The following is a 25,535-nucleotide window of genomic DNA, read 5'->3' on the forward strand; positions in this document are numbered from 1 at the left end:
TACGAGTTTGTTAATAAATGTATGTTGCCAAGAACTATATGGAATCTAAACCATTAATCAAAGTTTAAAAAACAGCATGCTTACTATAAATCAGAGCCAGAAAAAATCTAAGCCTAGTCTACTAACCACTCTATCAACTGTTGCATTACCACACAGCGTGATACTGTGTATGACCCTTAATCTCCAACTGCTTGAGAATAGAGCTTATTATTTCAGACCCTGGAACAGCATTATATACAGCATAAACTTTGAGATAAATTGGTGTGTTTATGTATGCATTTTAAGATTTAATTGATCTTGTCACTTGAGTGTCTGCATTTTTATTTAAGTTTATTGTTCACATTTTATTTTATTACTGTGCTACTAGCAGTATTGTCCAGCATTTAAGTTGAAAAGTCTACTGTACTAAATATTCACTTGAATTCTTCTTCTCCTAGAAGACTACAGATCTCAGGATATTTGAATTGATCTTTTCTTTGTATTGGCTACTTCTTTGTTTTAATATGATGGTGACTACATGTATATTGGTGCTTAAAAGTTTGTGAATTATTTAAATGCTCAATATTTCTGCATAAATATGACCTAAGAATTCAACTGTTCTTCACAAAAGTCCTAAAACTAGGTAAAGAGAACTCAAACGAATGAATCAAAAATGTTATACTTACCACTTATTTATTGAAGAAAAATATTATACATCATATTTATGCAGAAATATTGAACATTCAGAAAGATTCACAAAGTTTAATTACCACTTTACAATCTTGCCCCATTGTTCCTTTTTGCATTCTTTAAATAAAGTAACATAATCAAATAAGATTGTTGACTTTTTAAATAATTTTTACTGTGACATAAATTCATTTAAAGAACAAGTTATTCTAGAATGGAACTCCAATTAAGTTGAAAAGTCTCTCCCTATTTTTCTATAAATTTTAATCCATTGGGCTTCACAAAGTCTAAGCAAGGTTTGCCATTTATATATCAAGTTATATAAGTTAGGCATTCTTTCTTTTAAAACCATACACTGATGTTTAGACAAATCTAAATGCATGATAGAAAAGATTTTCACACATCCCACAAGTTATATTCACTGACTACTTAGTATTCCTGTTGTCAGGGTTTTTTTTTTAATGCCTTCAGGCAGAGTTGTCTTCTCATTATTAAAAGAACCTCATGCCTATGGAATCAATTTAAATCAGAACTGAGTGCTTGAAAGCTTTTATTGCTAAGAGTGGCTATTTAAAATCTTAATGGACTGGTAATCAGAACTGGACAGGTATACTTCCACTTACATTCAAAGCATGTTGGGCTTCTCTAGTTGTTCCCTGTGTTTCAGTTTACAGCTTAGCTTTGCACTTCTCTCTTCTTCTTCAATTGCTGCCAGTTCTTTTCATCAGTTTTGTAAAAGACATTTTAATTAAATCCTCTTTTTCATAGCTGACTTGATTCTCCTTAGTACCAATTTGAAAAAAGAAAGAAAACCACAAAACTTATTAGAGCTTTAAATATTTGGAAAAGGAAGTGCTTGCCATTCTCCATGAAATGGCATTATGAATTGCGACAGTAAAGCAAAGAAGATTGAAAGAACTTGTTTCTAAGACTTGAAGGGAATCTGTTTGAATTTGTGTAATGGAGCACATACAGTGATTCTGACAGTCTTTTTTGATAGTTTTATTTTAATTAACTAACCATTGCATCATTGCCGCATCTGTTCCTAGATTATAAGATATTAGTTTGATCAAACAAGTTTGGTTGCCCCTCTCCCAAGAGATAGAAGGAGAAAAGAGAAAAAAAAGTTTTCAAGTTTTCAATTATATTTAATTCTTTCTCTTGTTCTTATTATTGTCTAAAAACAAAATAACATAAAATGATTTAATAACATACAAACATATTCATATGACTTCATCAGTCATATATGTCTTCTCTAATTATTATCTATTACTTCTAGAATTTTGTTACAAATAGCACTATTTTTTTAAATCAATATAAGCCAACAGTTTTTTATCATAATTTTCATTACTAAGGTATTTTGATTCCCCTCCATTGTAATAATATATGGGTTATGTGCCCAAATTGATGTTAATCTAATGGTAAGAATTTATATTCCATTAAAACAGCATATAGTTTAGTTCTTAACCCTTTGAATTAATTAATCTTGAATTAATTCCTACTTGTATTGAACATTTAAACTGGTATTGTACATTCTGTAGTTTCTTTTTTGTTCTCTTTTTCATAAAGATAAGGTTTATGCTACACTGTGTCATTGAACAGGCTTTTCTTAATTTGAGGAAGTATTGTAACTCAACTTAAAATTCTGTTAGATAATTACTATGGTGAAATAATCCCAAAGGTGCTTTTTCAGGAAGCAACTGGATTTGCTTGTTTTTTCTTTGAAGATGTTTTGCTTCTTATCCAAGAAGCTTCTTCAGCTCTGACAGGATAGTGGGAATGGAAGGATTGATTTTCCTTGCAGACAGATCGTCTTTTGCATTCTTTTAGAGGGTTGTTGAAGCACTTGGAATTTTATCTGTGTTCTCAGGGTCACTTTAGTGGTCTTGGGTCCTGTAGTCTGCAATTTTTTCTCTGGAAATCTATTCCTACTCCCACACCATTCAAAGGGTGTTCATCCAAAATTGTATAGCTAAAAGTCGGCAAGGAATATGAATCCTTCCAATACTTTAATATAAAATCATATTAAATGCAAATAAAATTAAATCCAATTAATTAATTTATTTTTTGGCCTGATTCTACTTGCATTTCCTGGTGCATCTATTAACATATCATTCAAAGTCCAAATGTGACCTTTGTCATTATTATTTTTTAATTAAATCCTTATTATAGGAAGTTTCCCATTATTGCAGAGGTTCATGAAAGCTCTCTTAACAGTCCTCTGAAGAAGTACAATATTATTATTACTACATTATAGACAGGAGCTTAAGATACTGCTGCCGGACTTAAATGCAAACTACTCAATGCAAGAAGCCTCGTGAATAAAATACCTGAATTTCTCATCCTCTTAAATATGGCTAACTTCGACATTATATTTGTCTGTGAAACATGGCTCAATGCATCTCTCCCCGACTCCATTACCACAGTAAGAGACTATCATGTTTACCGATCAGATCGTAAAAATCGTCGAGGAGGTGGTGTTGCTATATTCTATAAAAAATCCTTACATCTAAAAAATATCCAAGTTACCCAGGAGCTTGCCCTTCCTGAAACCATCATCTGTGAACTATCCTTAAATATCACAATTCGATTCTTACTATGTTACAGAGCACCTGATTATGACATCGAACATGTAAACAAGCTAAATACACTACTAACATGGGCTACATCCTGCCCATACCCTTTTATCTTTCTTGGAGATTTCAATCTACCTCATATTGACTGGACCCTAAATAATTGTACAACTGAAATCATACACACAACCTTCTACAATGCTATTACAAATCTAGGTCTTGAACAACTAGTAACCAACAACACTAGACTGAACAACTGCCTCGATCTCATCTTCTGCAATAGTTTGAATTTAATTTACCGAATACAAACCAAAGAACCCTTTTCCAGTAGTGATCACAATATGATTGACTTTTGCCTCAACATACGTCCACACAAAAATCACCACAACGATGTCATCCCTAGTTGTAACTTCAAAAAGGCAACTATGATCTTATAGATAACGATCTCTCATCCCTCGATTGGCAATCTCTATTCACTGGATGCAATACTGTTGAAGACCATTACAACATATTTTTACTTGAAGTCAAAAGAGTCATCAAACTATATGTTCCAACAACAACTCCAAAAACAAAACAAAAAAGCAGATTACCCATATCAATAAGGAAACTTCAATCCAAAAAGAGATCACTCTGGCGGAAAAACAAATCTGGTCACGTTGCTAATTTCAAAAACCGATACAAAAATTTATGCCACCAGATAAAGACCGAATGCACCAATTACCACATTAAACAAGAGGAAAACCTTCTAAGCACCAATTCCACCCGTGCTTTTTACAATTTTGTAAACAACAAACTAAAAGACTCAAGGTCCATCCCTCCCTTGATAGGACCTGATGGTAAAGACTGCAGCGACACACCATTAAAGCCAACATCTTTAACACATTCTTCGGCTCAGTGTTTGTAAACAGTAATGGATCATGCCCAATGTTTCCTAGCCGTACCACAAACAACAATAATGATCTAATACATATCGATTTGACAGTAGACAACATTGAAAAAGCACTACGCAACCTAAAACCATCTCTATCTATTGGACCGGATGGAATATGTGCCTACTTCTTAAGAAAACTATCCGCTGCCATAGCCAAACCTCTAAGCATAATCTTTGAAAAATCTTTCAGAACCAGCTCCTTGCCCAACCTATGGTTACAAGCCACAGTCATTCCCATCTTCAAAAAGGGAGACCCAAGCCTAGTTGAAAATTACAGACCAATCTCCTTATGCTGCGTCACCTGTAAAGTCATGGAATCAATTATTAACCAATCCATCATCCTCCATTTAGAGACAAACAACCTACTCTCCAATAAACAATTTGGTTTCAGAAAAAACTATCCTGTAATCTGCAACTCTTACACTGCAAAAACATATGGACGACACAACTCGACCAGGGCAAAGCAATAGACGCAATCTACATAGACTTCTGCAAAGCCTTTGATTCAGTGGTACACGACAAACTACTCCTAAAAATAAAATCTTATGGTATCTCTGGACAACTGAATAACTGGATAGAAGCATTCCTGTCAAACAGACAACAAATGGTCAAAATTGGGAACGCCCTATCAAATCCAGTACCTGTCAATAGTGGTGTTCCCCAAGGCAGTGTTCTAGGACCAACTCTCTTCATAATCTACATAAACGACCTTTGTGATCATATCAAGAGCAATTGCGTTCTCTTCGCTGATGATGTAAAGCTGTTCAATACCACAGACAATATAACTACCCTTCAAAAGATCTAGACTATGTATCTGAATGGTCTAACATATGGCAACTCAAATCTCAACAAATAAATGCTCTGTCTTACATATTGGTAAAAAAATCAGAAAATAAAATACAAGCTGAATAGTCAAGATCTTGTTGATGACCCAAGCTCTGTAAAGGACCTGGGAATACTCACCTCTAATGATCTAAGTGCTAGAGCCCACTGCAACTACATAGCCAAAAGGCATTAAGAGTTGTTAACCTAATCCTACGTTGCTTTTTCTCTGGTAATATCTCACTACTAACCAGAGCATACAAAACATTTGCTAGACCAATACTCGAATACAGTTCATCAGTCTGGAATCCTTATCACGTATGTGATATTAACACAATTGAGAAAGTCCAGAAGTATTTCACAAGAAGAGTTCTCCACTCTTCTACCCGTTGTAGAATACCTTACGCCACCAGACTCGAAATTCTAAAACTAGAAAACCTCGAATTACGCCGTCTTCGGTCCGACTTAAGCATGGTATATAAAATCATACATTGCAATGTCCTACCTGTCAATGAATACTTCAGCTTTAACCATAACAACACAAGAGCACACAACAGATACAAACTCAAAGTAAACCGCACTAAACTTGATTGCAGGAAATACGACTTCAGCAATAGAGTGGTCAATGTCTGGAATACTCTACCCGACTCTGTAGTCTCTTCCCCAAACCCCAAAAACTTTAACCTTAGACTGTCTACTATTGACCTCACCCCTTTCCTAAGAGGTCTGTAGGGGCGTGCATAAGCGCACCAACGTGCCTACCGTCCCTGTCCTATTGTTTCTCTTATTCTTTTATTTTTCTTATATGTACCCATTTCATATATTTACAACTATGTATACACTTGTACTTATTATCTTGTAAACAATTGACAAATCAAATAAATAAATAAATAAATAGTAGATGATTAACTTGAGTTCTGAATCATTATGAATTATTGAAAAAAAAAAGAGGGAACTTAAATGTTAAATTATTGTTCTCCCTTCTATGAATAAGAAAATATTTTCATGTAGCAGTTCCATGGTGGGAGTTGTGTTTCTCATTTACTACTCTATCTTTAATTAATTTGTAAAGACTTCAATTATCTCGGTTATTTACATCTATGCACATGCAGAAGACTTTGGAGCCATTGTGCATGTTCTTGTGCATTTAGTTGAAGCTCTCTCTGAGAAGTGCTACTTTCTGTCCTTTGAAAAGCTCTTTTAATCGCCTCATCCAAATAGTAATGTAGGCCAGAGTTTGAATCCTCAGCATATTGCTTATAACACTACATTAGCTTAATCCTTCATTTTCTTGTCAATTAAAGACTTATCTTTATTCACAGATTTGCTTATCTCATATTCTTAGTGTATTTTTAATGCTTGTAGTTAAAGTCCCTTTGTTTTTGGCAATAAGGCACTATTCAGTTTGTGAATTTTATAAAACCAGTCTCTGCCAATTTCACTGTTTGAGAAGAGTTGTAAAGAAATGTTCCCACAGTAATTACTTATTCCAGGAATATTCAAAAAAGAATGAAGTAAGGGGAAAGTGTATAAAACAATTGCAAGCCAACTGAGGCAACCTTTGCAAAGCACCTTCCCAGCATTTACTTTAAAAGAGGAAATCTCTGGAAAATCGACACAACACTTGGTTCTCTTTTGATACATTTCCATATAGTAACGTTATAAATATTAGTAATTATTAGATTAATTCACATTTAAATGAGTGTCTATTTAAGTCTTAGAAAATAAAGCAAAGGCAATTTAAATGCCTATCACTTCTTCTGTGAACAATATGGGATGCATTAAGTATTACTTTTCATATAACCATTTGGCATGTTGTAAAATGATGATGAGACAACACAAGAGAAAGCTTAAGTAACTGAGTATAGAATTCAAATCTAAGCTGGCTGTATCCAAGAAATAAATTGGGATAGATTTTGTGCTAGTGGGTATTTCAAGTTTTAACTAAATGTGTAACAAATTATTATTTTGTATTCCTGCTACAATTACATGTTCCATATTCAAAATAACTATTTCATTGTAATACTTGAGAAAAAAATCTATCCATTCTGTGCACCATTTAAGCTAAAGCCAAGACTGAAATAGTTTATTTCTGTACTTTTCGCATTTAGTACTGTTAAAATGTTACTGTATATGTAAATTGTTTTACACTATATTATTATCTTATACATTGTTGTGGATTACATTCATTGTATCAGATTCATTGACTGAATTAAAGATTTTTCTTATATAGTATAATGATGTTGAGGAAAGGGAAAGAAAATAGTATAAATAAGCAATTCATTTTATGTCAAATATGTGAAAAAGATTGTTCTCAATTTGTTCATATCAGTTCATTTCGTTAATGTATTTCTTGATATTTACATTTTTTAAAAGATGAAATATTAGAATTATTTTAAAATTTCCACCCAGTTCTTTTGGGCAAAAAACTTACAAAATTACAAGATAATAAAAGACCAAAAAAAATGATATAGGTCTCCTGGTCCAGGGCTTGCCAACCTTTTGGACCTCAGGGACCACCAAACTCATAATTAAATCCTGCGGACCAGAAAGCAGCAGAGACCCTGGGAAAATCTCCAAAAAAGTCTGCAGGAATATTCCCCACCCCACTTTCTCATCCAGAGAGAGAGAGAGAGAGAGAGAGAGAGACTTTTGGCTTCATGCAAGGAAAGCAGCAGAAGCAGCAGAAGTCTTTCTTTCTCTCCCCCAAACTCCACCAGAGTTTGCCGGCACAGCCTCATGGAGCAGGATGCCTTGCAGGGTCTCAAACATTCATTTATGGCTGAGTTTGGGGGAGAGAGAAAAAGGCTTTTGCTGCTTTCCTTGTGTACAGCCAAAAGCTGAAGAAAGAAGCAGAAAGAAGCAGCCCAGTGGCCAGGCTAGGTGCGTGGGGTGAGTGGGGCAAATTCTTCCCTCCACCCTTTCCCCCCTCTCCTCACTACCTCATGTTGTTCGCAATACAACCGATGAAAGCCTTGTGTTCCCACGCAGCCTGCATTAATTGCTTTGGGGGGGGGGTGCTTTGGGGGTGACATTTCTCTGTGGACCATCAAAATTTTCTCACTGGTTGGCGACCACTGTTCTTGTCTACAGTTTGGATTCCTCTTTCTCATGAGACTAGCAAATTATTTCCATTATAACTTGGTAGTAATTGTTTTCAATTCCCCCCCCCCCCAAATAATGCATAACTTAGTGGCACAGTGGTTAGAGTACTGTACTGCAGGCCACTTCTGCTGACTACCGGTATCAGCTGCCTGCAATTTGGGAGTTCAAATCTGACCAGGCTCAAGGTTGACTCAGTCTTGCATCCTTCTGAGGTGAGTAAAATGAGAACCCAGATTGTTGGGGGATGACTCTGTAAAACCACTTAGAGAGGGCTGTAAAGCACTATAACACAATATATAAGTCTAAGTGCTATTGCTATTGCTATACCTAAATCTAATGGCTAAAAATTTTGACATGTTTCTCTTCTGCTGAAATAAGAATAGATTTAAGGAGTTGGAGAGACAGTCTAATCTAATTCAATGGCTCAGACAAGAGTTGATGCTTGGAAACAACATGATAAGCATGTCCTAAAACATCCTCATGACCAGTTATTCTGAAGGAAGACCAATAATTCTGAATTCTTTTCTGCTGCATCTAAACACAGAAAAAGAAAAGTGGATTTTTAAAATCATAATGAGATGAAATCAGAGGACAGGGTAAACTACTGTGAGAGAAGATGCTAAGATCTTATCTATCATCTTGTTTTCATTATGAAAAATGTGCACACGCTTTGTTATAAAATAACACTTAAATTGTAACATTACAAACCAATGAATTACAATTTTACTTTTATTTTTGAAAACTTTTCCTAGTGAAAAGTTATTATGTTGTAATAGGTTTATACCATTAAAATTAATATATAAATGTTACTATGATTAAAAAAATTTGTTAGCTTATTGACTTACTTACACTGCCCATTGCATCAACTTTGGCACTTTGATTAAAAAACTGTACTATTAACTAACCACTTGGCTTTGTCTAGTATTTTTATATTAAAATCAGTCAAATGTTTTTTTAAGGCAAGTTGCCAAATTTGATTAAGAACAAAATAACAGAGTTGGAAGAGACCTTGGAGGTCTTTAGTACAACCCTCAGTTCAGGTAGAAAACCCTATACTATTTCAGACAAGTGGTTGTCCAATCTCTTCTTAAAAAATTCCAGTGTTGGAACGTTCACAACTTCTGGTGGCAAGTTCCACTGATTAATTGTTCTGTCTGGAAATTTCTCATTATTCTAGATTGCTTGTCTCCTTGATTAATTTCCATCCATTGCTTCTTGTCCTGCCTTCAAGTGCTTTGGAGAATAGCTTGACTCCCTCTTCTTTGTGGCAACTCCTTAGATATTGGAACACTGCTATCATGTTACTCCTAGTCCTTCTTTTCATTAAATTAGACATATCCAATTCTAACAACTGTCCTTTATATGTTTTAGCAATTATGATTTTTAAACAATCCTGAGTGTGAGTTTAGATATATCTGATTAATTACTCCTGTTTGGTATGTTGGTTATGTAATTTCATTTTACTTTATTAATCCTTGGCTGTATTTTTCACATTAATTTCTTATCCTTCTTTACTGAAAAAGAAATATTCAGAATAAAATTACATCTCAGATTTTTGTCATGGATGTGATGGTGATGGTATGCTTTGATGATGTGCTAAGTCCAGTTTAGTACATTCAACTTCAGTAGATTTAATGCCAGCTAAATTTTATAAAGTACATCATGCATAAACCTTACATCTCTGTGTTTCTGGAATTCTGATCCTATGATTATCTTTAGGCATTTTTAATTGACTATATAGAATATGGAGAGCAGTGACTGGAATATGAAAAGCAGCAATAGGTTTTTTTTTCTGGCCTCTTTCCCAAGAAGTAAAGTAATTTATTTACACATTTCCAAGAGGGGATCAAAAAAATCTGTTTTATCTTGCAGAAGATGGCTCAAAGGTTGATTGTTTGTCTTTTTTATATTCATTTTGGTAAACATATCTTAACTCCTTCTTGACCACTTCTTCCAAAGTAAGGCAATTTCTTACACTATAAGAAAAGAGAACTTTGCATTACAGTCCCATAATTTTTCTTCTTAATTTGTCTCTACCCTTTTTGATTATGACAAAATGATTTGTCATAGTGAACCCATAGTATCTCAGACCTACCACAGAATTAATGAGCAAAACTTATAGAAAATTCATTCAGAAATCAGAACTCACCAGGACTTTTGATCCTGCACATATTAAACACTTGTATCTTTTGTAATGTATTGTTTCATGAAGTCTTAGATAATAATGCTTTAAAGTGACAAGATGACAAAGCAGCAATTTATTATGAAAAGTAGCAAGGAATCCCCAAATGCCTGTAAATTACTTATTTAACTGTTCAAATATTTATCTAACATATTCTTACTCCTAAATTATAGTGTACTTTTTCTTATATATATATATGCATGGGATTTGTGTTGGAAGCTTTAAAAAGCTTTCAAAAGTAATTCTTCTCCAACAATCTACATTTCTACATAAGCAATTATAATGTCAATTATTAATTAGCAAATGTATGGTATCTTAATAAATTTGTAAGTTGTAATTGAATAGTCTGGTTCTATTATGTCATCACTGCCTTTTTTAAATCAAAGTATCACAAGTGGTGAAGCCATCTAATTTGTAATACCAATAAAGGAGAATATTTACAGCACTGGATTGAAATGTAGGGTCCTTATTGCTCTCTGAGCTTATTGCTCTCTGAGCTCTCTGAGTTCTTGCAGACACTTCACTACCTAAACTAGATATCATTATCAGTGCTAGTCAATCACTAGCACTGATGATGTTACGTAGTTTGGGTAATGAAACTTCTGCAAGAAAACAACCAAGCTCAGATAGCACAAAGACTGCTCAATTTGCTAGTACTTTAAAAAGCCTGTGGATACCTATTCTTTTGGTATTATAAAATATATGTGTGTATATAGGTTATAAAACCTATAAATAATATTTATAAATATAAAGCTAATATATGTTTTAGAGAAAATAAGCCTCTCTACCTTATGAAATTAGGACACCAACCAGCAGTTTTTCTTGGTAGAACTTCCTTAGATGGTGTATACAAGCACATACATATAGAATATACTCAAAGGATCGTTGGTATAAAACTAATTTTCAAAATTTAGAAGGAGATATAGATATTTGTGGAAGCTAGGACAAATGAATAACAGTTCATTTGTCAAAAATAAAAAACTGGTTACTGTTATCCTATCACTATATAGAGCAAGAATATTCAGGAAATAGCAAGTAGCATTTTCTTAGAAAATATCCAATGTTATGTATTCTTGGTTTCACAAAGGCCACAGAACAGAGGTGATATTCAGCAGGTTCTGACCAGTTCTTGAGAACTGGTAGCAGAAATTTTGAGTAGTTCGGAGAATCAGCAAATACCACCTCTAACTGGAGATTTTACAGTATCCTTCCCCTGTCACACCCACCAAGCCATGCCCACAGAACTGGTAATAAAAAAAAAATTAAATCCCACCTGTTGTGTCTGGAAGGATGGGTCCAAGAACGGAGACAGGCTCAGAAAGTAACTTCAGCTCTTTATTAGTGACTTCAGATCTGAGCAAAAATCCCTAGCCGCAGCAGCCCCTTTTATAGAGCTGGCTGCGGCTATACAGCCAATGACAGAGGTTTGAGCTTGCCGCGCTTGGTTTGCCCAATCGCGGCAGCCCGTTTACCAGCCAATTGGATCAGTCCGGAGCAACCAATCACAACTCGCTGTTAGTGGACCAATCCGCTTTGCAGGCTTTCAAGCCTGCTAGTCCGGAACACCCCTCCCCTCTAGGTTCCGTCTAAGGGGTGGGGTTATATAGTCTCGCAGGTAGGCGGGTCTTCGCACCTGTCTACCTGACTTGCATTGTTCGAAATGTCTTTGCTCAGTCTCTGGTTCCGACGGGCTGCTTGCCGGGAATCCCTGGAATGGTGAGCTGGTTCCGTAGCTGTGACTCCCTTCAGGTGTCCTCGGGATGAGTGGTACGCCTCCTTCGTTGCTAGTGCTGGGGCTCACAGGGTTAGCTGGACCTGTTTGGTTGCTGCTACTAGGTGAGACGATCACTTGCCAAGGCTCTTCATCAGCTGGTGAGTATTGTAGGCTTTGATGTGGTGATTGTGGGGTTCTTTCTTCTATACCAGATGTTGGTTCAATTTCAGAACCCCCGATTTCCCTTCCCCCTCCGGTTTCGTGGTTAGGGTCACTGATGGGAGATGTGGTTAGCCTGGATCGCAGTTGGTCGATGTGGCGTTTCCACACTCTCTGTGGTTTCTAGCCGGTAAGAGCGGGGGCCTGTAACTTGAGTTATTTGGGCAGGGATCCACAGAGGGTCACCTGAAAAGTTCTTTGCAAATACAGGGTCTCCTACCTTAAAGGCTCGGTGTTTACTGCTGGAGCCCAAGGGTTTCTCCGGGGTGTATGCAGGATGCAGGCAGTCTAGAGGAGATCTGAGTTTTCTGGCCATCAAGAGTTCAGCTGGGCTCTTGTTTGTTGTAGTGTTTGGTGTAATATGCTGGAGAAGGAGCATCCTGGTGACTTTATCATGGATGTTGCCATGTTCCATTTTTTGTAGAGTTCTTTTTGTGAACTGAACCATTCGTTCAGCTCTACCATTCGCCGCCGGGTGAGCCGGTGATGTCAGTGCGTGACGTATGCCACGGTCTGCTAAATATTGTTCAAAGGCTAAGGCGGTAAATTGAGGGCCATTGTCGGATACCAGGACATCTGGTAACCCGTGCGTTGCAAAAAGTCTGTTCAGTTTCTTGATGACCGCATCTGTGGTGGTGGTCTTCATTTTATTGACCTCGAGCCAGTTAGAGTATGCGTCTACTGTTATTAAGAAGGTATGCCCTTTTGTAGGTCCCGCAAAATCGATATGGATACGCGACTAGGGGCCTCTGGGCATTTCCCATTCGGCTGGTGAGGCTTTTGGTGGGGCTGAGTGTGTCTCTTGGCATTTGTTACAAGTGGCGACCCAGGTTTCAATTTGTTTGTCCATACCTGGCCACCAGGCGTAGCTCCTTGCCAGTGCTTTCATGCGTACGATGCCCGGGTGTCCATCGTGCAGTAATTGTAGAACTTTTTTTGTAGTTTTGCTGGTATGACCACTCGGTCTCCCCAAAATATGCACCCTTTTTGCGAGAAGAGTTCTGTTTGTCTGTTCTTAAAGGGTTTAAAAGTTTCGTTGGGTTCAATTTCTGGCCATCCCCTCTCCACCCAGCCAAGGACTCGCGCCAAACATGAGTCTTTTTTGGTGTCCAATGCGATGTCTTGCGCTGTTAGTGGATGCGAGGGAAGAGTCTCAATCTGTAGTGTTGATAGCGTGGGAGCCGGGTCATCTTGGAGTTCTGGCAATGGAGAACGGCTCAAAGCATCAGCGTGGGGAATGGTTTTTCCCGGGCGGTGCTTCAATTGGTAGTCATAGGCGGCTAAGAACTCCAACCATCGTGTCATTCTGGGGGATAAAATATGTGGAGTAGGTTTATCGCCTGCCAGGATGCCAAGTAATGGTTTATGATCTGTGATGATGGAGAATGATCTTCCATACACATACTCGTGGAACCTTTTGATTGCAGATACGATAGTGAGGGCCTCCTTATCTAGGTGACTATAGTTTCTTTCTGTTTTTGACAGTGTTCTTGAAAAAAATGCAATAGGCGCTTCTGTACCGTTTGGCAGGACGTGGCTTAAGATGGCTCCTACTCCGAAAGGTGAGGCGTCACAAGTCACAGTTAGTGGAAGTGTTTCATTGTACTGGATGAGCACTGCATCCAAAGTTAAAAGGTCCTTTACGCGTTGAAAGGCATGTTCCTCCCGTCATCCCCAAATCCAGGAAGCCTTTTTATCGAGGAGTCTATGAAGGGGTTCAGCAACGGTCGCCTTCTGGGGTAGAAAAATGTTATAAAAGTTAATGAGACCCAGGAAGGCTTGAAGGTCTGTTTTGTTTTGTGGTCTCAGGGCATTCTTGATGGCAGCCAATTTCTTTTCTGTAGGGTGAATTCCTTGTTTGTCAAGGAGGTAACCAAGAAATTCAACCCTTTCAGTGCATAACTGGCACTTTTCCTTCTTTACCTTGAGGCCAGCGTCTTGGAATTTTTGTAGGACTGTTCTTAGTCGTTTTTCTAGCTGACTCCTTGTTGGGGAGGCTATTAATACGTCGTCGAAGTAGGGCACGACCCCTTTAATGCCCTGCAACAACCTTTCCATCAAACTTTGGAAAATGCCTGGTGCTACGCTTACTCCAAACTGGAGTCTGTTACACTTGAACGCGCCTCTGTGTGTGACTATAGTTTGGGCTTCGGCGGTTTCAGCATCAACCGGCAGCTGTTGATAAGCTTGGGCCAGGTCAAGTTTTGCGAATATTCTGCCACCCCCAAGTGAGTGAAGGAGATGCTGGACCACGGGTACTGGATAGGCGCTCTGCTGTAACGCGTGGTTGAGGGTGGACTTGTAATCCCCACAGATTCTCAAGGATCCGTCAGGTTTTATTGGGGTTACAATTGGGGTCTCCCAACGGGCGTGATCAATGGGTTCTAACATGCCTTGTGCAATTAGTTTGTCCAGTTGCTCATCAATTTTTGGTTTGAGAGCAAAAGGGACACGACGTGGTTTTAAACGAATGGGCGTGATGTCAGGGCGGAGATTAAAAGAGATAGGGGACCCCTTGTACTTGCCTAGGTTTTCGCTGAATACTTCTTGGAAGTCCCGGACAAGGGCTGCTTCCCGGTCTTCGTCTACAGTCTGATTGATGCCTGCCATTTCGATTCCTAATGGCGCGAACCACTGTAGACCTAGTAGGCTGGGTCAGTCTCTGTCAACGATGGTAAGAGGTAGTATTGCGGTGTGGTTCTTGAAGGATACTTGGAAATGACTGGAACCGGCGACCAGAATCCGATTGCCCTGGTAGTCTTTTAATATGAGTCTCTGAGTGCTGAGGTCCTGGCGGCGGATGTTGGGTATCAGCTGCTTCAGGGTTTTCCAGGAGACCATGGATAGGGAAGACCCGGAGTCCACTTCCATGATACACGGTCGATTTTCAATGTTGACCTCTACACGGATTATTTTAGTGTCTAGAGATGAGGCGTGGCCGATGGTGATGGTCTGATGTGCTTTTTCCCGTCTGGGCATGCCGGTAAATTTCCGGGTTCTGTTGTACTGGCTCCACTGGTTGTTTGGGCGGTCACGGTTGGTGGTGGGGTTGCCATCTGTTTGTCGAAGACTATTTTCCTTCCGTCTGGGACTGGCTCCTCTTTTATTTCGGCATACTTTTGCAATATGCCCTCTTTTCTCACAGAATCGACAGATGGCGTCTAGGAATCTGCATTCGGATCGTGGGTGGTTCCCACCACATCCGGCACATTGGAAGTTCGGTTTACGACTCCGCTGGTCTCGTTGTTCGCACTCAGACCGGAGTCTGTTGACTTCTTCCTCCTCGCTATCTGATGAGGACTCGATGTCTTCATGATGGGTGGCCGATGTGTATTTTTCTGATGGCGTTGCTGTATCATTGGAGGGTTGGCGGTTGGCTCCATTGGCCCTGGGAATCCGTGCTGCTGATTTGCGGGTGGCTTCTGCTGCGGTGGCATCAGCTATTGCATCTGCAAGGGAGATGTCTCCTTTGGCCATGATCTTGCTTTGGACCACGGGGTCTCTTAGCCCCAGGACAACTCGATCCCTCATGGCTTCTTCTAGATTTGCGAAGCCACACAGCCCACCTAAATTCCTTAGGTCAGCTACAAAATCCCCAATGTTCTCACCTTCACGTTAGTCCCTTTGATAAAATTTGTGTCTGCGGATGAGAGTCGGTACTGCCGGTGCGTAGTGGTTTTGAAGGATGGGAGCAAGGGTATCCCAGTCCATCGATTTAACTTCAGCCAGTTTTGCCAGCGCTTTGGCCATTTTAAAAATGGCAGGTCCACAATGCATCAGGAAAACTGCTCGTTTTTTGCTAGGAGTGGCATCCTTCAAATTGTTGGACTCTAGGAACATCTGAAACCTGTCCATGTATGAGTCCCAGTCTTCGTTGGCTGGATCGAACGGGGCGGGTGGTATAGCACTGCTGGCCATTCTGCCGATGTCTGCGCGCTGTCAGCCACATGCTCTTGTCGATCGTTGGTTGTGCTCAGTCAGCTCTGCTGTCTCCGCATCCCATCCTCGTCGCCATTGTTGTGTCTGGAACGATGGGTCCAAGAACGGATACAGGCTCAGAAAGTAACTTCAGCTCTTTATTAGTGACTTCAGATCTGAGCGAAAATCCCTAGCTGCAGCAGCCCCTTTTATAGAGCTGGCTGCGGCTATACGGCCAATGACAGAGGTTTGAGCTTGCCGCGCTTGGTTTGCCCAATCGCGGCAGCCTGTTTACCAGCCAATCGGATCAGTCCGGAGTGACCAATCACAACTCGCTGTTAGCGGATCAATCCGCTTTGCAGGCTTTCAAGCCTGCTAGTCCGGAACACCACCACTGCCACAGAAGCTCTGGTAAGTTAACAGTCAGTAGCCTTATGTATGCTATTCAATTTGTGATTAGGCTGAATTTGATATAAACCCTTAAAATGTATTAGTGATTGAGAAACTCATTTTTCTGAGCATGTAACACTCAGAACTATGACATTATCTAGACTTGAATCATAAGCAAAACTTAGGCATTCAAGTATTTGAGAGCAGAGAGCACAAATGAACTAAACCATGGTCTAAACGACAATCTAAATATCAGTATTTTCTACTTTTAATTTGCAATTTAAAGATTATTGGGTTCATTCCAGATACACTGAGATACCGGTATTAGTTTCTAATTTGATTTCTGATGGTATATCCATATTTTTCTTTTGCAATATGAAAGCAGTTTGTCAATGTCTTTTACAAGAATTTTTTTTAAATTGCCAGTGTAGTTACACTCTAGAATCCTGTTGGTTTCCTATCTCAATACTTACCATTTCCATGTGCTTTGATTTTTTTTTTTTTTTTTTTAATAAATCAAGTTTGGCTAGAGAATGTTTATGAGGCAAAAAAAATCAGAAAATAAAATACAAGCTGAATAGTCAAGAACTTGTTGATGACCCAAGCTCTGTAAAGGACCTTGGAATACTCACCTCTAATGATCTAAGTGCTAGAGCCCACTGCAACTACATAGCCAAAAGGCATTAAGAGTTGTTAACCTAATCCTACGTAGCTTTTTCTCTGGTAATATCACACTACTAACCAGAGCATACAAAACATTTGCTAGACCAATACTCGAATACAGTTCATCAGTCTGGAACCCTCATTACGTATCTGATATTAGCACAATTGAGAAAGTCCAGAAATATTTCACAAGGAGAGTTCTCCACTCTTCTACTCGTTGTAGAATACCTTATGCCACCAGACTTGAAATTCTAGAACTAGAAAACCTTGAATTACGCCGTCCTTCGGTCTGACTTAAGCATGGTATATAAAATCATACATTGCAATGTCCTACCTGTCAATGAATACTTCAGCTTCAACCATAACAACACAAGAGCACACAATAGATACAAACTCAAAGTAAACCGCACCAAACTTGATTGCAGGAAATACGACTTCAGCAGCAGAGTGGTCAACGTCTGGAATACTCTACCCGACTCTGTAGTCTCTTCCCCAAACCCCAAAAACTTTAACCTTAGACTGTCTACTATTGACCTCACCCCTTTCCTAAGAGGTCTGTAGGGGCGTGCATAAACGCACCAACGTGCCTACCGTCCCTGTCCTATTGTTTCTCTTATTCTTTTATTTTTCTTATATGTACCCATTTCATGTATTCACAACTATGTATACGCTTATACTTATTATCTTGTAAACAATTGGCAAATCAAATAAATAAATAAATAAATAAATAAATAAACTAAAAATTAATTAATAAAGTCAACATAGTCTTTCACTTATTAACTCAAAATTAAAGATCAGACTGTAATGTAAGGGCAGACAAGCAAAATGTTCAAATTGTATTTTTCAATTTGGTTATAACATGTATTTTTCAATGGTTATAATCCTGGTAGCTTTTTATTTCTTTTATTCTCCATAAAATAATTATGCATTTATTTAAATTACAGGGATTTTCTGTTCTCAGTTTCTCTTGCTAATTTCCTTCTTTTTTTCTTTTTGCAAAGTGCAGAACACATAAACTTAATACTGTGTAACCCACTCAAGTGACTTATTAAATATGTAAGTGTTAATTATTTTTCTGGAAATAAAGTTAAACTTCCTTCAATTTAGTTACAGAATACTTTAGTTTCAGTTATCATGACATCTTATAGGGCTTGAGAATGGACTACCATATGAACTCTTTCAGACCAATCTTCAACATTCTAATATATACAAAAGCCTCTATCTAGGTCTTCTTAAGGTGTTAGAATAGCATAAATGGTAGAAAGGAATATGTCATGTGAGCAGATGGCTAAAATGTGAAAGGATAGAAGAGTAAAGGAATGTGTGAGTTGATGTATTTTGTCTGCAACAACAGTAAATGAAAGCAGACAATGGCTGTGACATATGATTTACTTTTTCAGATTAAAAGTATTATCCAAATCTGTTGCAAGTTTCATGGTATATTTACCACAGTATTGGTTCCATAAACCGAAGGCTTCAAGATCAACTTTTTACATTTGTCAATGGCAGTTCATTGAGATTAAGGATCCTTCAAAGCATAAATAGAGGCAATTGTACAAAATTGAGAATAAATACAAAAAATGTTTTTGTCATGTATTTATGCCCTCTGCTGGTTAGTTGGCAACTAATTTATTTGCTCATTAATTCATTTTAGCCAATCTCATTTTCTGAATTTAGCAATGACATTTGCAGCATATATGTATTTGTACAGATTCAAAACAAATAAAATAGCAACATTATTTTATCCAGAGAACTGCAATCTGTTATTAATATATCACATTTTCTCTAAGAGCTAATTGTAAAGACTCCTTCAACTGTAATTTGGTCACTTAATAGACATATGCACATAGTTTTATTTGTAACAATATAGAATTTAATTAGTCTAGCTTACAGCACATAGAATTCTTGGTGGTGTACCTCCAAGTATGATTTAGTCCAATCCTTACTTTTTACAAGATTAGACAAGGTGTGCAAGACAATGTATTTAATTTATTTATTTATAAGATTTCTGTGCTGCTCATGTCATCTAAAACATATGCATTTTTAAGCACAGAAAGCCTGATAAGGAGGAAAGCATTGAATTATGCCATATGATACAAATTTGTGTGGAGTAGTTTTCTTTTAAGAATTTTATTGAAAGAAAACAAAGCATAAATAAACAAGTGAATCCCATGTCCTTTAAAAAAAAACACATTGAAGCCTTTCATCAGGGTTGTTGTAGACAGAATCTAGATTTTCGAAAAAGAAGTCCAAGTGTGAATGCAGAAAATGAACGCTCATGTCAGCTATTTTATTTATTTATTTATTTATTTATTTATTTATTTATTTATTTATTTATTTATTTATTTATTTATTTATTTATTTTGTCAAGCATGCATTTGATAATATATATATAAGTAAAAACATTATTATTAATACATGAAAAAGGGAACACTAAGACAGGGTCGGTAGGCACATTGATGCACTTATGCACACCACTTACAGACCTCTTAGGAATGGGGTTAGTGGAAGAAACCAGAGTCAGGTAGAGTATTCAAGGCATTGACCACTCTGTTGCTGAAGTTGTTTTCCTGCAATCGAGTTTAGTACAGTTTACCCTGAGTTTGTATCTATTGTGTGCTTGTGTATTGTTGAGGTTGAAGCTGAAGTAGTCATTGACAGGTAGGACATTGTAACGGATAATTTTATGTACTATGCTTAGGTCAAACCGAAGGCGGCATAGTTCTAAGTTATCCAAGCCTAAAATTTCAAATATGGAGGCATAGGGTATTCTGTTGTGAGTAGAGAAGTGGAGGACTCTTCTTGTGAAATATTTCTGGACTCTCTCGATTGTATTAATGTCCGATATGCAGTGTGGATTCCAGACAGATGAGCTGTATTCAAGAATTGGTCTAGCAAATGTTTTGTGTGCTCTAGTAAGTAGTACAATATTACCGGAGAAAAGGCTTCGCAGGATTAGGTTAACAACTCTTAATGCCTTTGGGGCAATATTGTTACAGTGGGCTCTAGCACTTAGATCATCAGAGATGACTACTCCAAGGTCCTTGACAGAGTGAGGGTCGTCTACAAGATCTTGTCCATCCAGCTTGTATTTTATTTTCTGATTTTTCTTGCCAATATGTAAGATAGAGCATTTGTTTGTTAAGATTTGAAGTTGCCACTTGTTTGACCATTCTGGCACATAGTCAAGGTCTTTTTGAAGTGTAGCAGCATTGTTGGTGGTGTTGAATAGTTTTACATTATCCGCAAAAAGAACGTAGTTGCTTTTAATATGATCACAAAGGTCATTTATGTAAAGTATAAAGAGAGTTAGTCCTGGAATGCTGTCTTGGGGGACACCACTATTAACAGGTACAGGATTTGATAGGGCACTCCCTATTTTGACCATTTGTTGCTTGTTTGACAAGAATGCAGCTATCCAATTATGCAGGTTTCTGGAGATGCTATAAGATTTTAGTTTTAGAAGTAGTTTGTTGTGTACCACTGAATCAAAGGCTTTACAGAAGTCTATGTAAATTGCATCTATTGCCCTGATCAAGTTGTGTAGTCCATATGTTTTTGCAGTGTAGGAGTTGCAGATTACAGGATATTTTTTTCTGAAACCAAATTGTTTGTTAGAGAGTAGATTGTTTGTCTCGAAGTGGAGGGTAATGGATTGGTTAATAATTGATTCCATGACTTTGCAGGTGATGCAGCATAAGGAGATTGGTCTGTAATTTTCAACAAGGTTGCGGTCTCCCTTTTTGAAGATGGGAATGACCGTGGCTATTGATCATAGGTTGGGCAAGGAGCTGGTCCTGAAAGATTTTTCAAAGATTATGCTTAGAGGTTCTGCTATGGCGGTTGATAGTTTTTTTAGGAAGTAGGCACATAGTCAGTCGGGTCCAATAGATAGAGATGGTTTTAGATTGCATAGTGCTTTTTCAACATTATCTTCTGCAAAATCGATATGTAAAATCGATCATTGTAATTGTCTGTGGTTCTACTATGAAATATTGGGCATGAGCCATTGCTGTTTATAAAGACTGATCCAAAGAATGTGTTAAAGAGTTATGTGTTAAACATTGGCTTTAATGTTTTCATCATTATTAGATTTTCATTACTAGATTTTTGAAAAAGAAGTCCAAGTGTGAATGTAGAAAATGAATCCTCATGTCAGCCATTTCCTGATAATTCAGGATAGTAAAGTAAAAGTGAAAGCTAAGCTGAACTGCCTGGTCATCTGTGAAGAAATCAGTTGCAAATCTGAACAATTTGATAAAATATGTAAAATTTATCACATTTTTATATTTTGTTGCTGTTGTTGTTCAGTCACTAAGTCATGTTTTACTCATTGTGATTATATGGATCACAGCATGCCAGGCCCCTCTTGTCCTGCACTGTATCCCAGAGTTCACCCAAATTTATTTTCACTGCATTAATGACACAATCTAACTATCTCATCCTCTGCCATTCCCTTCTCCTTTTGCCTTCACTCTTTGTCAACATCAGAGTCCTTTCCAATGAGTCCTTTCTTCTCATTTGGTTACCAAAGTATTTAAACTTCAGCTTCCGTTTCTGTCCTTACAAAGAACAGTCAGGGTTGATTTCCTTTAGGACATCTTTGTATACAACACCTAATTCCACATGCCCTGTCATTTCTTATTGCACTGTATGAGAATTAGTCACTACAACTGTTTTGCTCAAACTTAATTTTGAACTATAATTGCGGATAACTGTATATTTATTCCATGTATAGATGAATTTTAAAATAGTGATGCTGAAACACTATTCTCAATTTACAAAATCCATACAAAAAATGTTATGAATATAATATCTATTAAAGAATGGACATTTTCCCAGTTGTAAAATGATTGTAAGAAGTACACAGAAAATATGTTAAAAGAAATAAGTAGTAAAATTGTTATGCATTTTCATGATCATCCTAATTGGTGATAGTATGTAAAGATTTAGTTTTTACTTAAACTATAGTAGACTCAGGCAGAGTATATAATGCGATTTCTGATTTCTTTCCCTACTATAATAAGATAATTATTCATTTTTCCCCAGACTTTCCCCCTTCCATATAAATGTAATCTGATGAGGCTTCCAAAAATGTGAGTACTGTTCTGTAACTTTGTTCTCTTCAGGTATATCATTTATGTTCTCACTGTTTTTTATTTTTTCAGATGAAGCCAAATAGGTCAGGATCAATTATATGACTAAATAGAATTGTAATTTCTGTAATAGTTGTGCTCATATACTTAACTTGAAATAGTTTCTCAACATATGCCTATACATATACATAATATAGATATAATGTACATGTACATATACATATACATGAGATATATAGATGAGAAACTGTTTCAGATTTAACAATTTCAGTTCTTTTTTATTCCAGTATATTTATCCTATTGTTGCTAATAATCATTAGTATGGCCATTGTTTTTGTTCTACAAAATAATCTTTTGCGTATGTTCAGCAAATTGAGATATGATCCTAAATTTGAAATCCATAACATGGATTTTTTCTGTCTATTAGTAGAAGTGGATTTCCTAAATTGAGAAAAGAAAATACATTCTTTCTATTTGAGAACAGTTGAAGTCAAAAACACCTTTCTTCCCTTGTATTGTTATTAAATGTTTATTTCTATGAAGAGGAAGGTGCCAAAAATTAGTTCAGTGGAGAGCGAATGATTTGTTTAGGCTGGAAAACTTAATCATTAACAAAGTAAAAAATTAGTCTGAAACTTATCCTATGGGTTTCTATATATTCAAATAAGTAGCATATTATTAGAAGAATCACAGAAACAAGGAGGGATGTTGACTCATTTGACTGAATTTGAAAATCTTATAATATATAGCCTTATTTACTTTCATAATACAGTATATAGTCTTAATTACCAACTCCTGATGAAGTAAGAATCCAAACAGGTCAAAGATTGTACTGTATGATTAAATGGGTAAATAATTTGAATGCAATAATACAGATTCATTTATGGGTATTCCAGCAGAAGCAAAAACTCAAACTCACTCCAGAAAAAAATGATAGAAGATATTTTGTCATTGGTATTTTAGTCCAGATTTGATTGCTAAAATAGACATTTCGTGCATAGAAATGTAAGTAGCAGATTAGATCATTCCTTCCTATTTGGTGACAATGACATGAAGTTCAGCAGTCTGGTGGAATGATATTCATATTAGAATGAAACAAATCATAAAATTGAATTCCTTTTCAACCTATGGTATTTTTTATTAAATTTTACTGAAACACGTATGCCCTCAAAGTATACTGAATTAAATTTACAAATTACAATTGCTGTCTGAATAATATATGCTTCTTACTAGAAAATTTGATCCTCTTAACCTAAGAATGGCTAACCAAGTTGTGGGACTATGCTTTGATGACCAAAATACTTTGTAAAGTAAATCTGGTGCAGCTGGAACTTGAAACTATTGATAGACTATAATTTAACACCCATCCAAAATATGGATTTAAGTATGCAGGGAATTTATATTTTGATTTTACAAACATTTAAAATTAGAATATTTATGTATTAAAATATATTGGCTGCCTAACTCCAGTGGACTCAAGGTGGCATAAAAGAATTAGGAAAAATATTTAAAAAACAGCTAAAAACAAAATAAAATGGAATGGAAAATTATCAATATGGGATGATTTTTTTTTTACAATGTCTAATTTTATTTGGTGATTTATATTGTCTTCAGGAAAAACTCTTTTATTCCTGAATATTGTAGACATGAACAACATGCTTATTTCCATTTTGTGCATATTGGTACCTGTAACTGTAAGTTTCCTAGATTACAATTTCTCAAATTTGTTGTAAGAGAAAAGCAAAACAAATATCACTGGGAATACTAAGATATGTGAACAAACTCATGCTGAACCACATAGTATAATGAGTATAATAATGAATAACAACATTATTATGAATAATATTCACGTAAGCATTCATTTATAGGTTTTTTAAGTGCTCATGTTAATATTTATAGTACTAATAAAGAAAAAGTTGCAGTTCAGTATGTTCAGAGTGCAATCAGTGTTGAGTTAAGGCTTTTCAGATCATGACATAAAGTTCTCAAATTGGTTTTCATTGAAAAAAATCTTACTAATTATGTACTGTTATAGTTATGCTTACACACTAAGAGATTTGAGGGGCTGCCACAAGGTACCAACCTATTCTCCAAAGTATCTGAAGCAGTGGTGGGATTCAAATTTTTTTACTACAGGTTCTGTGGGTGTGTCTTGGTGGGCATGGCAGGGGAAGGATACTGTAAAACCTCCAGTCAGAGGCAGTATTTGCCAGTTCTCTGAACTACTCAAAATTTCCACTACTGGTTCTCCAGAACTGGTCAGAACTTTCTGAATACCACCTCTGATCTGAAGGCAGAACAAAAGGCAATGGATAGAAATCAGTCAAGGAGAGAGCTGGCATAGAAATAAGGAAAAAGTTTCTCACAGTTAGAACAATTAATCAACAGATCAGCTTGCCTTCATGACAACAATTAATCACTGGAATGGCTTACCTCTTGAAGTTGTGGGTACTCCATCACTGGAGTTTTAAAGAAAAGACTGACAACCATTTTTCCAGAATAGTCACAGTCTGCTGCTTGAGTAGGACTAGAAGCCCTTCAAGGCTCTTTCCAGACTTAGAATAGAATAACAGAATTGGAAGGGACCTTGGAGTCTTCTGGTCCAACCTCCTGCTTAGGCAGGAAACCCTACACTTCAGAGAAATGGTTATCTCATTTCTTCTTAAAAATTTCCAGTGTTGGAGCATTTACAACTTCTGGAGACAAGCTGTTCTACTGATTAATTGTTCTAAGGTGCTTTGGAGAATAGCTTGACTCCCTCTTCTTTGTGGCAGCCCCTGAGATATTGGAACACTGCTATCTTGTCACTCCTAGTCCTTCTTTTCATCAGACTAGACATACCCAGTTTCAGCAACTGTACATTATATGTTTTAGCTTCCAGTCCCCTAATAATCTCTGCCCTCTTTCTAGAGTCTCAACATCTTTTTTTACATTGGGGTGACCAAAACTGGATGCAGTATTCCAAGTGTGGCCTTACCAAGGCATTATAAGGTGGTATTAACACTTCACATGATCTTGATTCTATCCTTCTGTTTATGCAGCCTAGAACTGTGTTGGCTTTTTTTGGCAGCTGCAGCACACTGCTGGCTTATATTTAAGTGATTGTCCACTAGGACTCTAAGATCCCTCTCACAGTTACCACATATACTGTACCTATGTATTTTGTTTTTCTTGCCGAAATATATAAAATTACTTTTTTTACCATTGAATTTCATTTTGTTAGATAATGCCCAATGTTCAAGTCTGTCAAGATCCT

The 25,535-nt window shown here is 36.9% G+C and overlaps 1 protein-coding gene across 1 annotated transcript in view; it reads left to right on the forward strand.

Annotated features, from left to right (window-relative positions):
* LOC148130466 (uncharacterized) overlaps window positions 1–25,535 on the forward strand; it is a 203,408-nt gene that overhangs the window by 14,170 nt on the left and 163,703 nt on the right. Inside the window, exon 2 of the mRNA XM_087966662.1 lies at window positions 22,233–22,279. Coding sequence (XP_087822788.1) covers window positions 22,233–22,279 — 47 coding nt within the window. The remainder of the gene's footprint in view (window positions 1–22,232; window positions 22,280–25,535) is intronic.

Source organism: Notechis scutatus, chromosome 5 (genome assembly GCF_049901735.1).
Source record: "Notechis scutatus isolate UNSWTSFEM ecotype Mainland chromosome 5, rNotScu1.2, whole genome shotgun sequence".
Lineage (NCBI taxonomy): Eukaryota > Metazoa > Chordata > Lepidosauria > Squamata > Elapidae > Notechis > Notechis scutatus.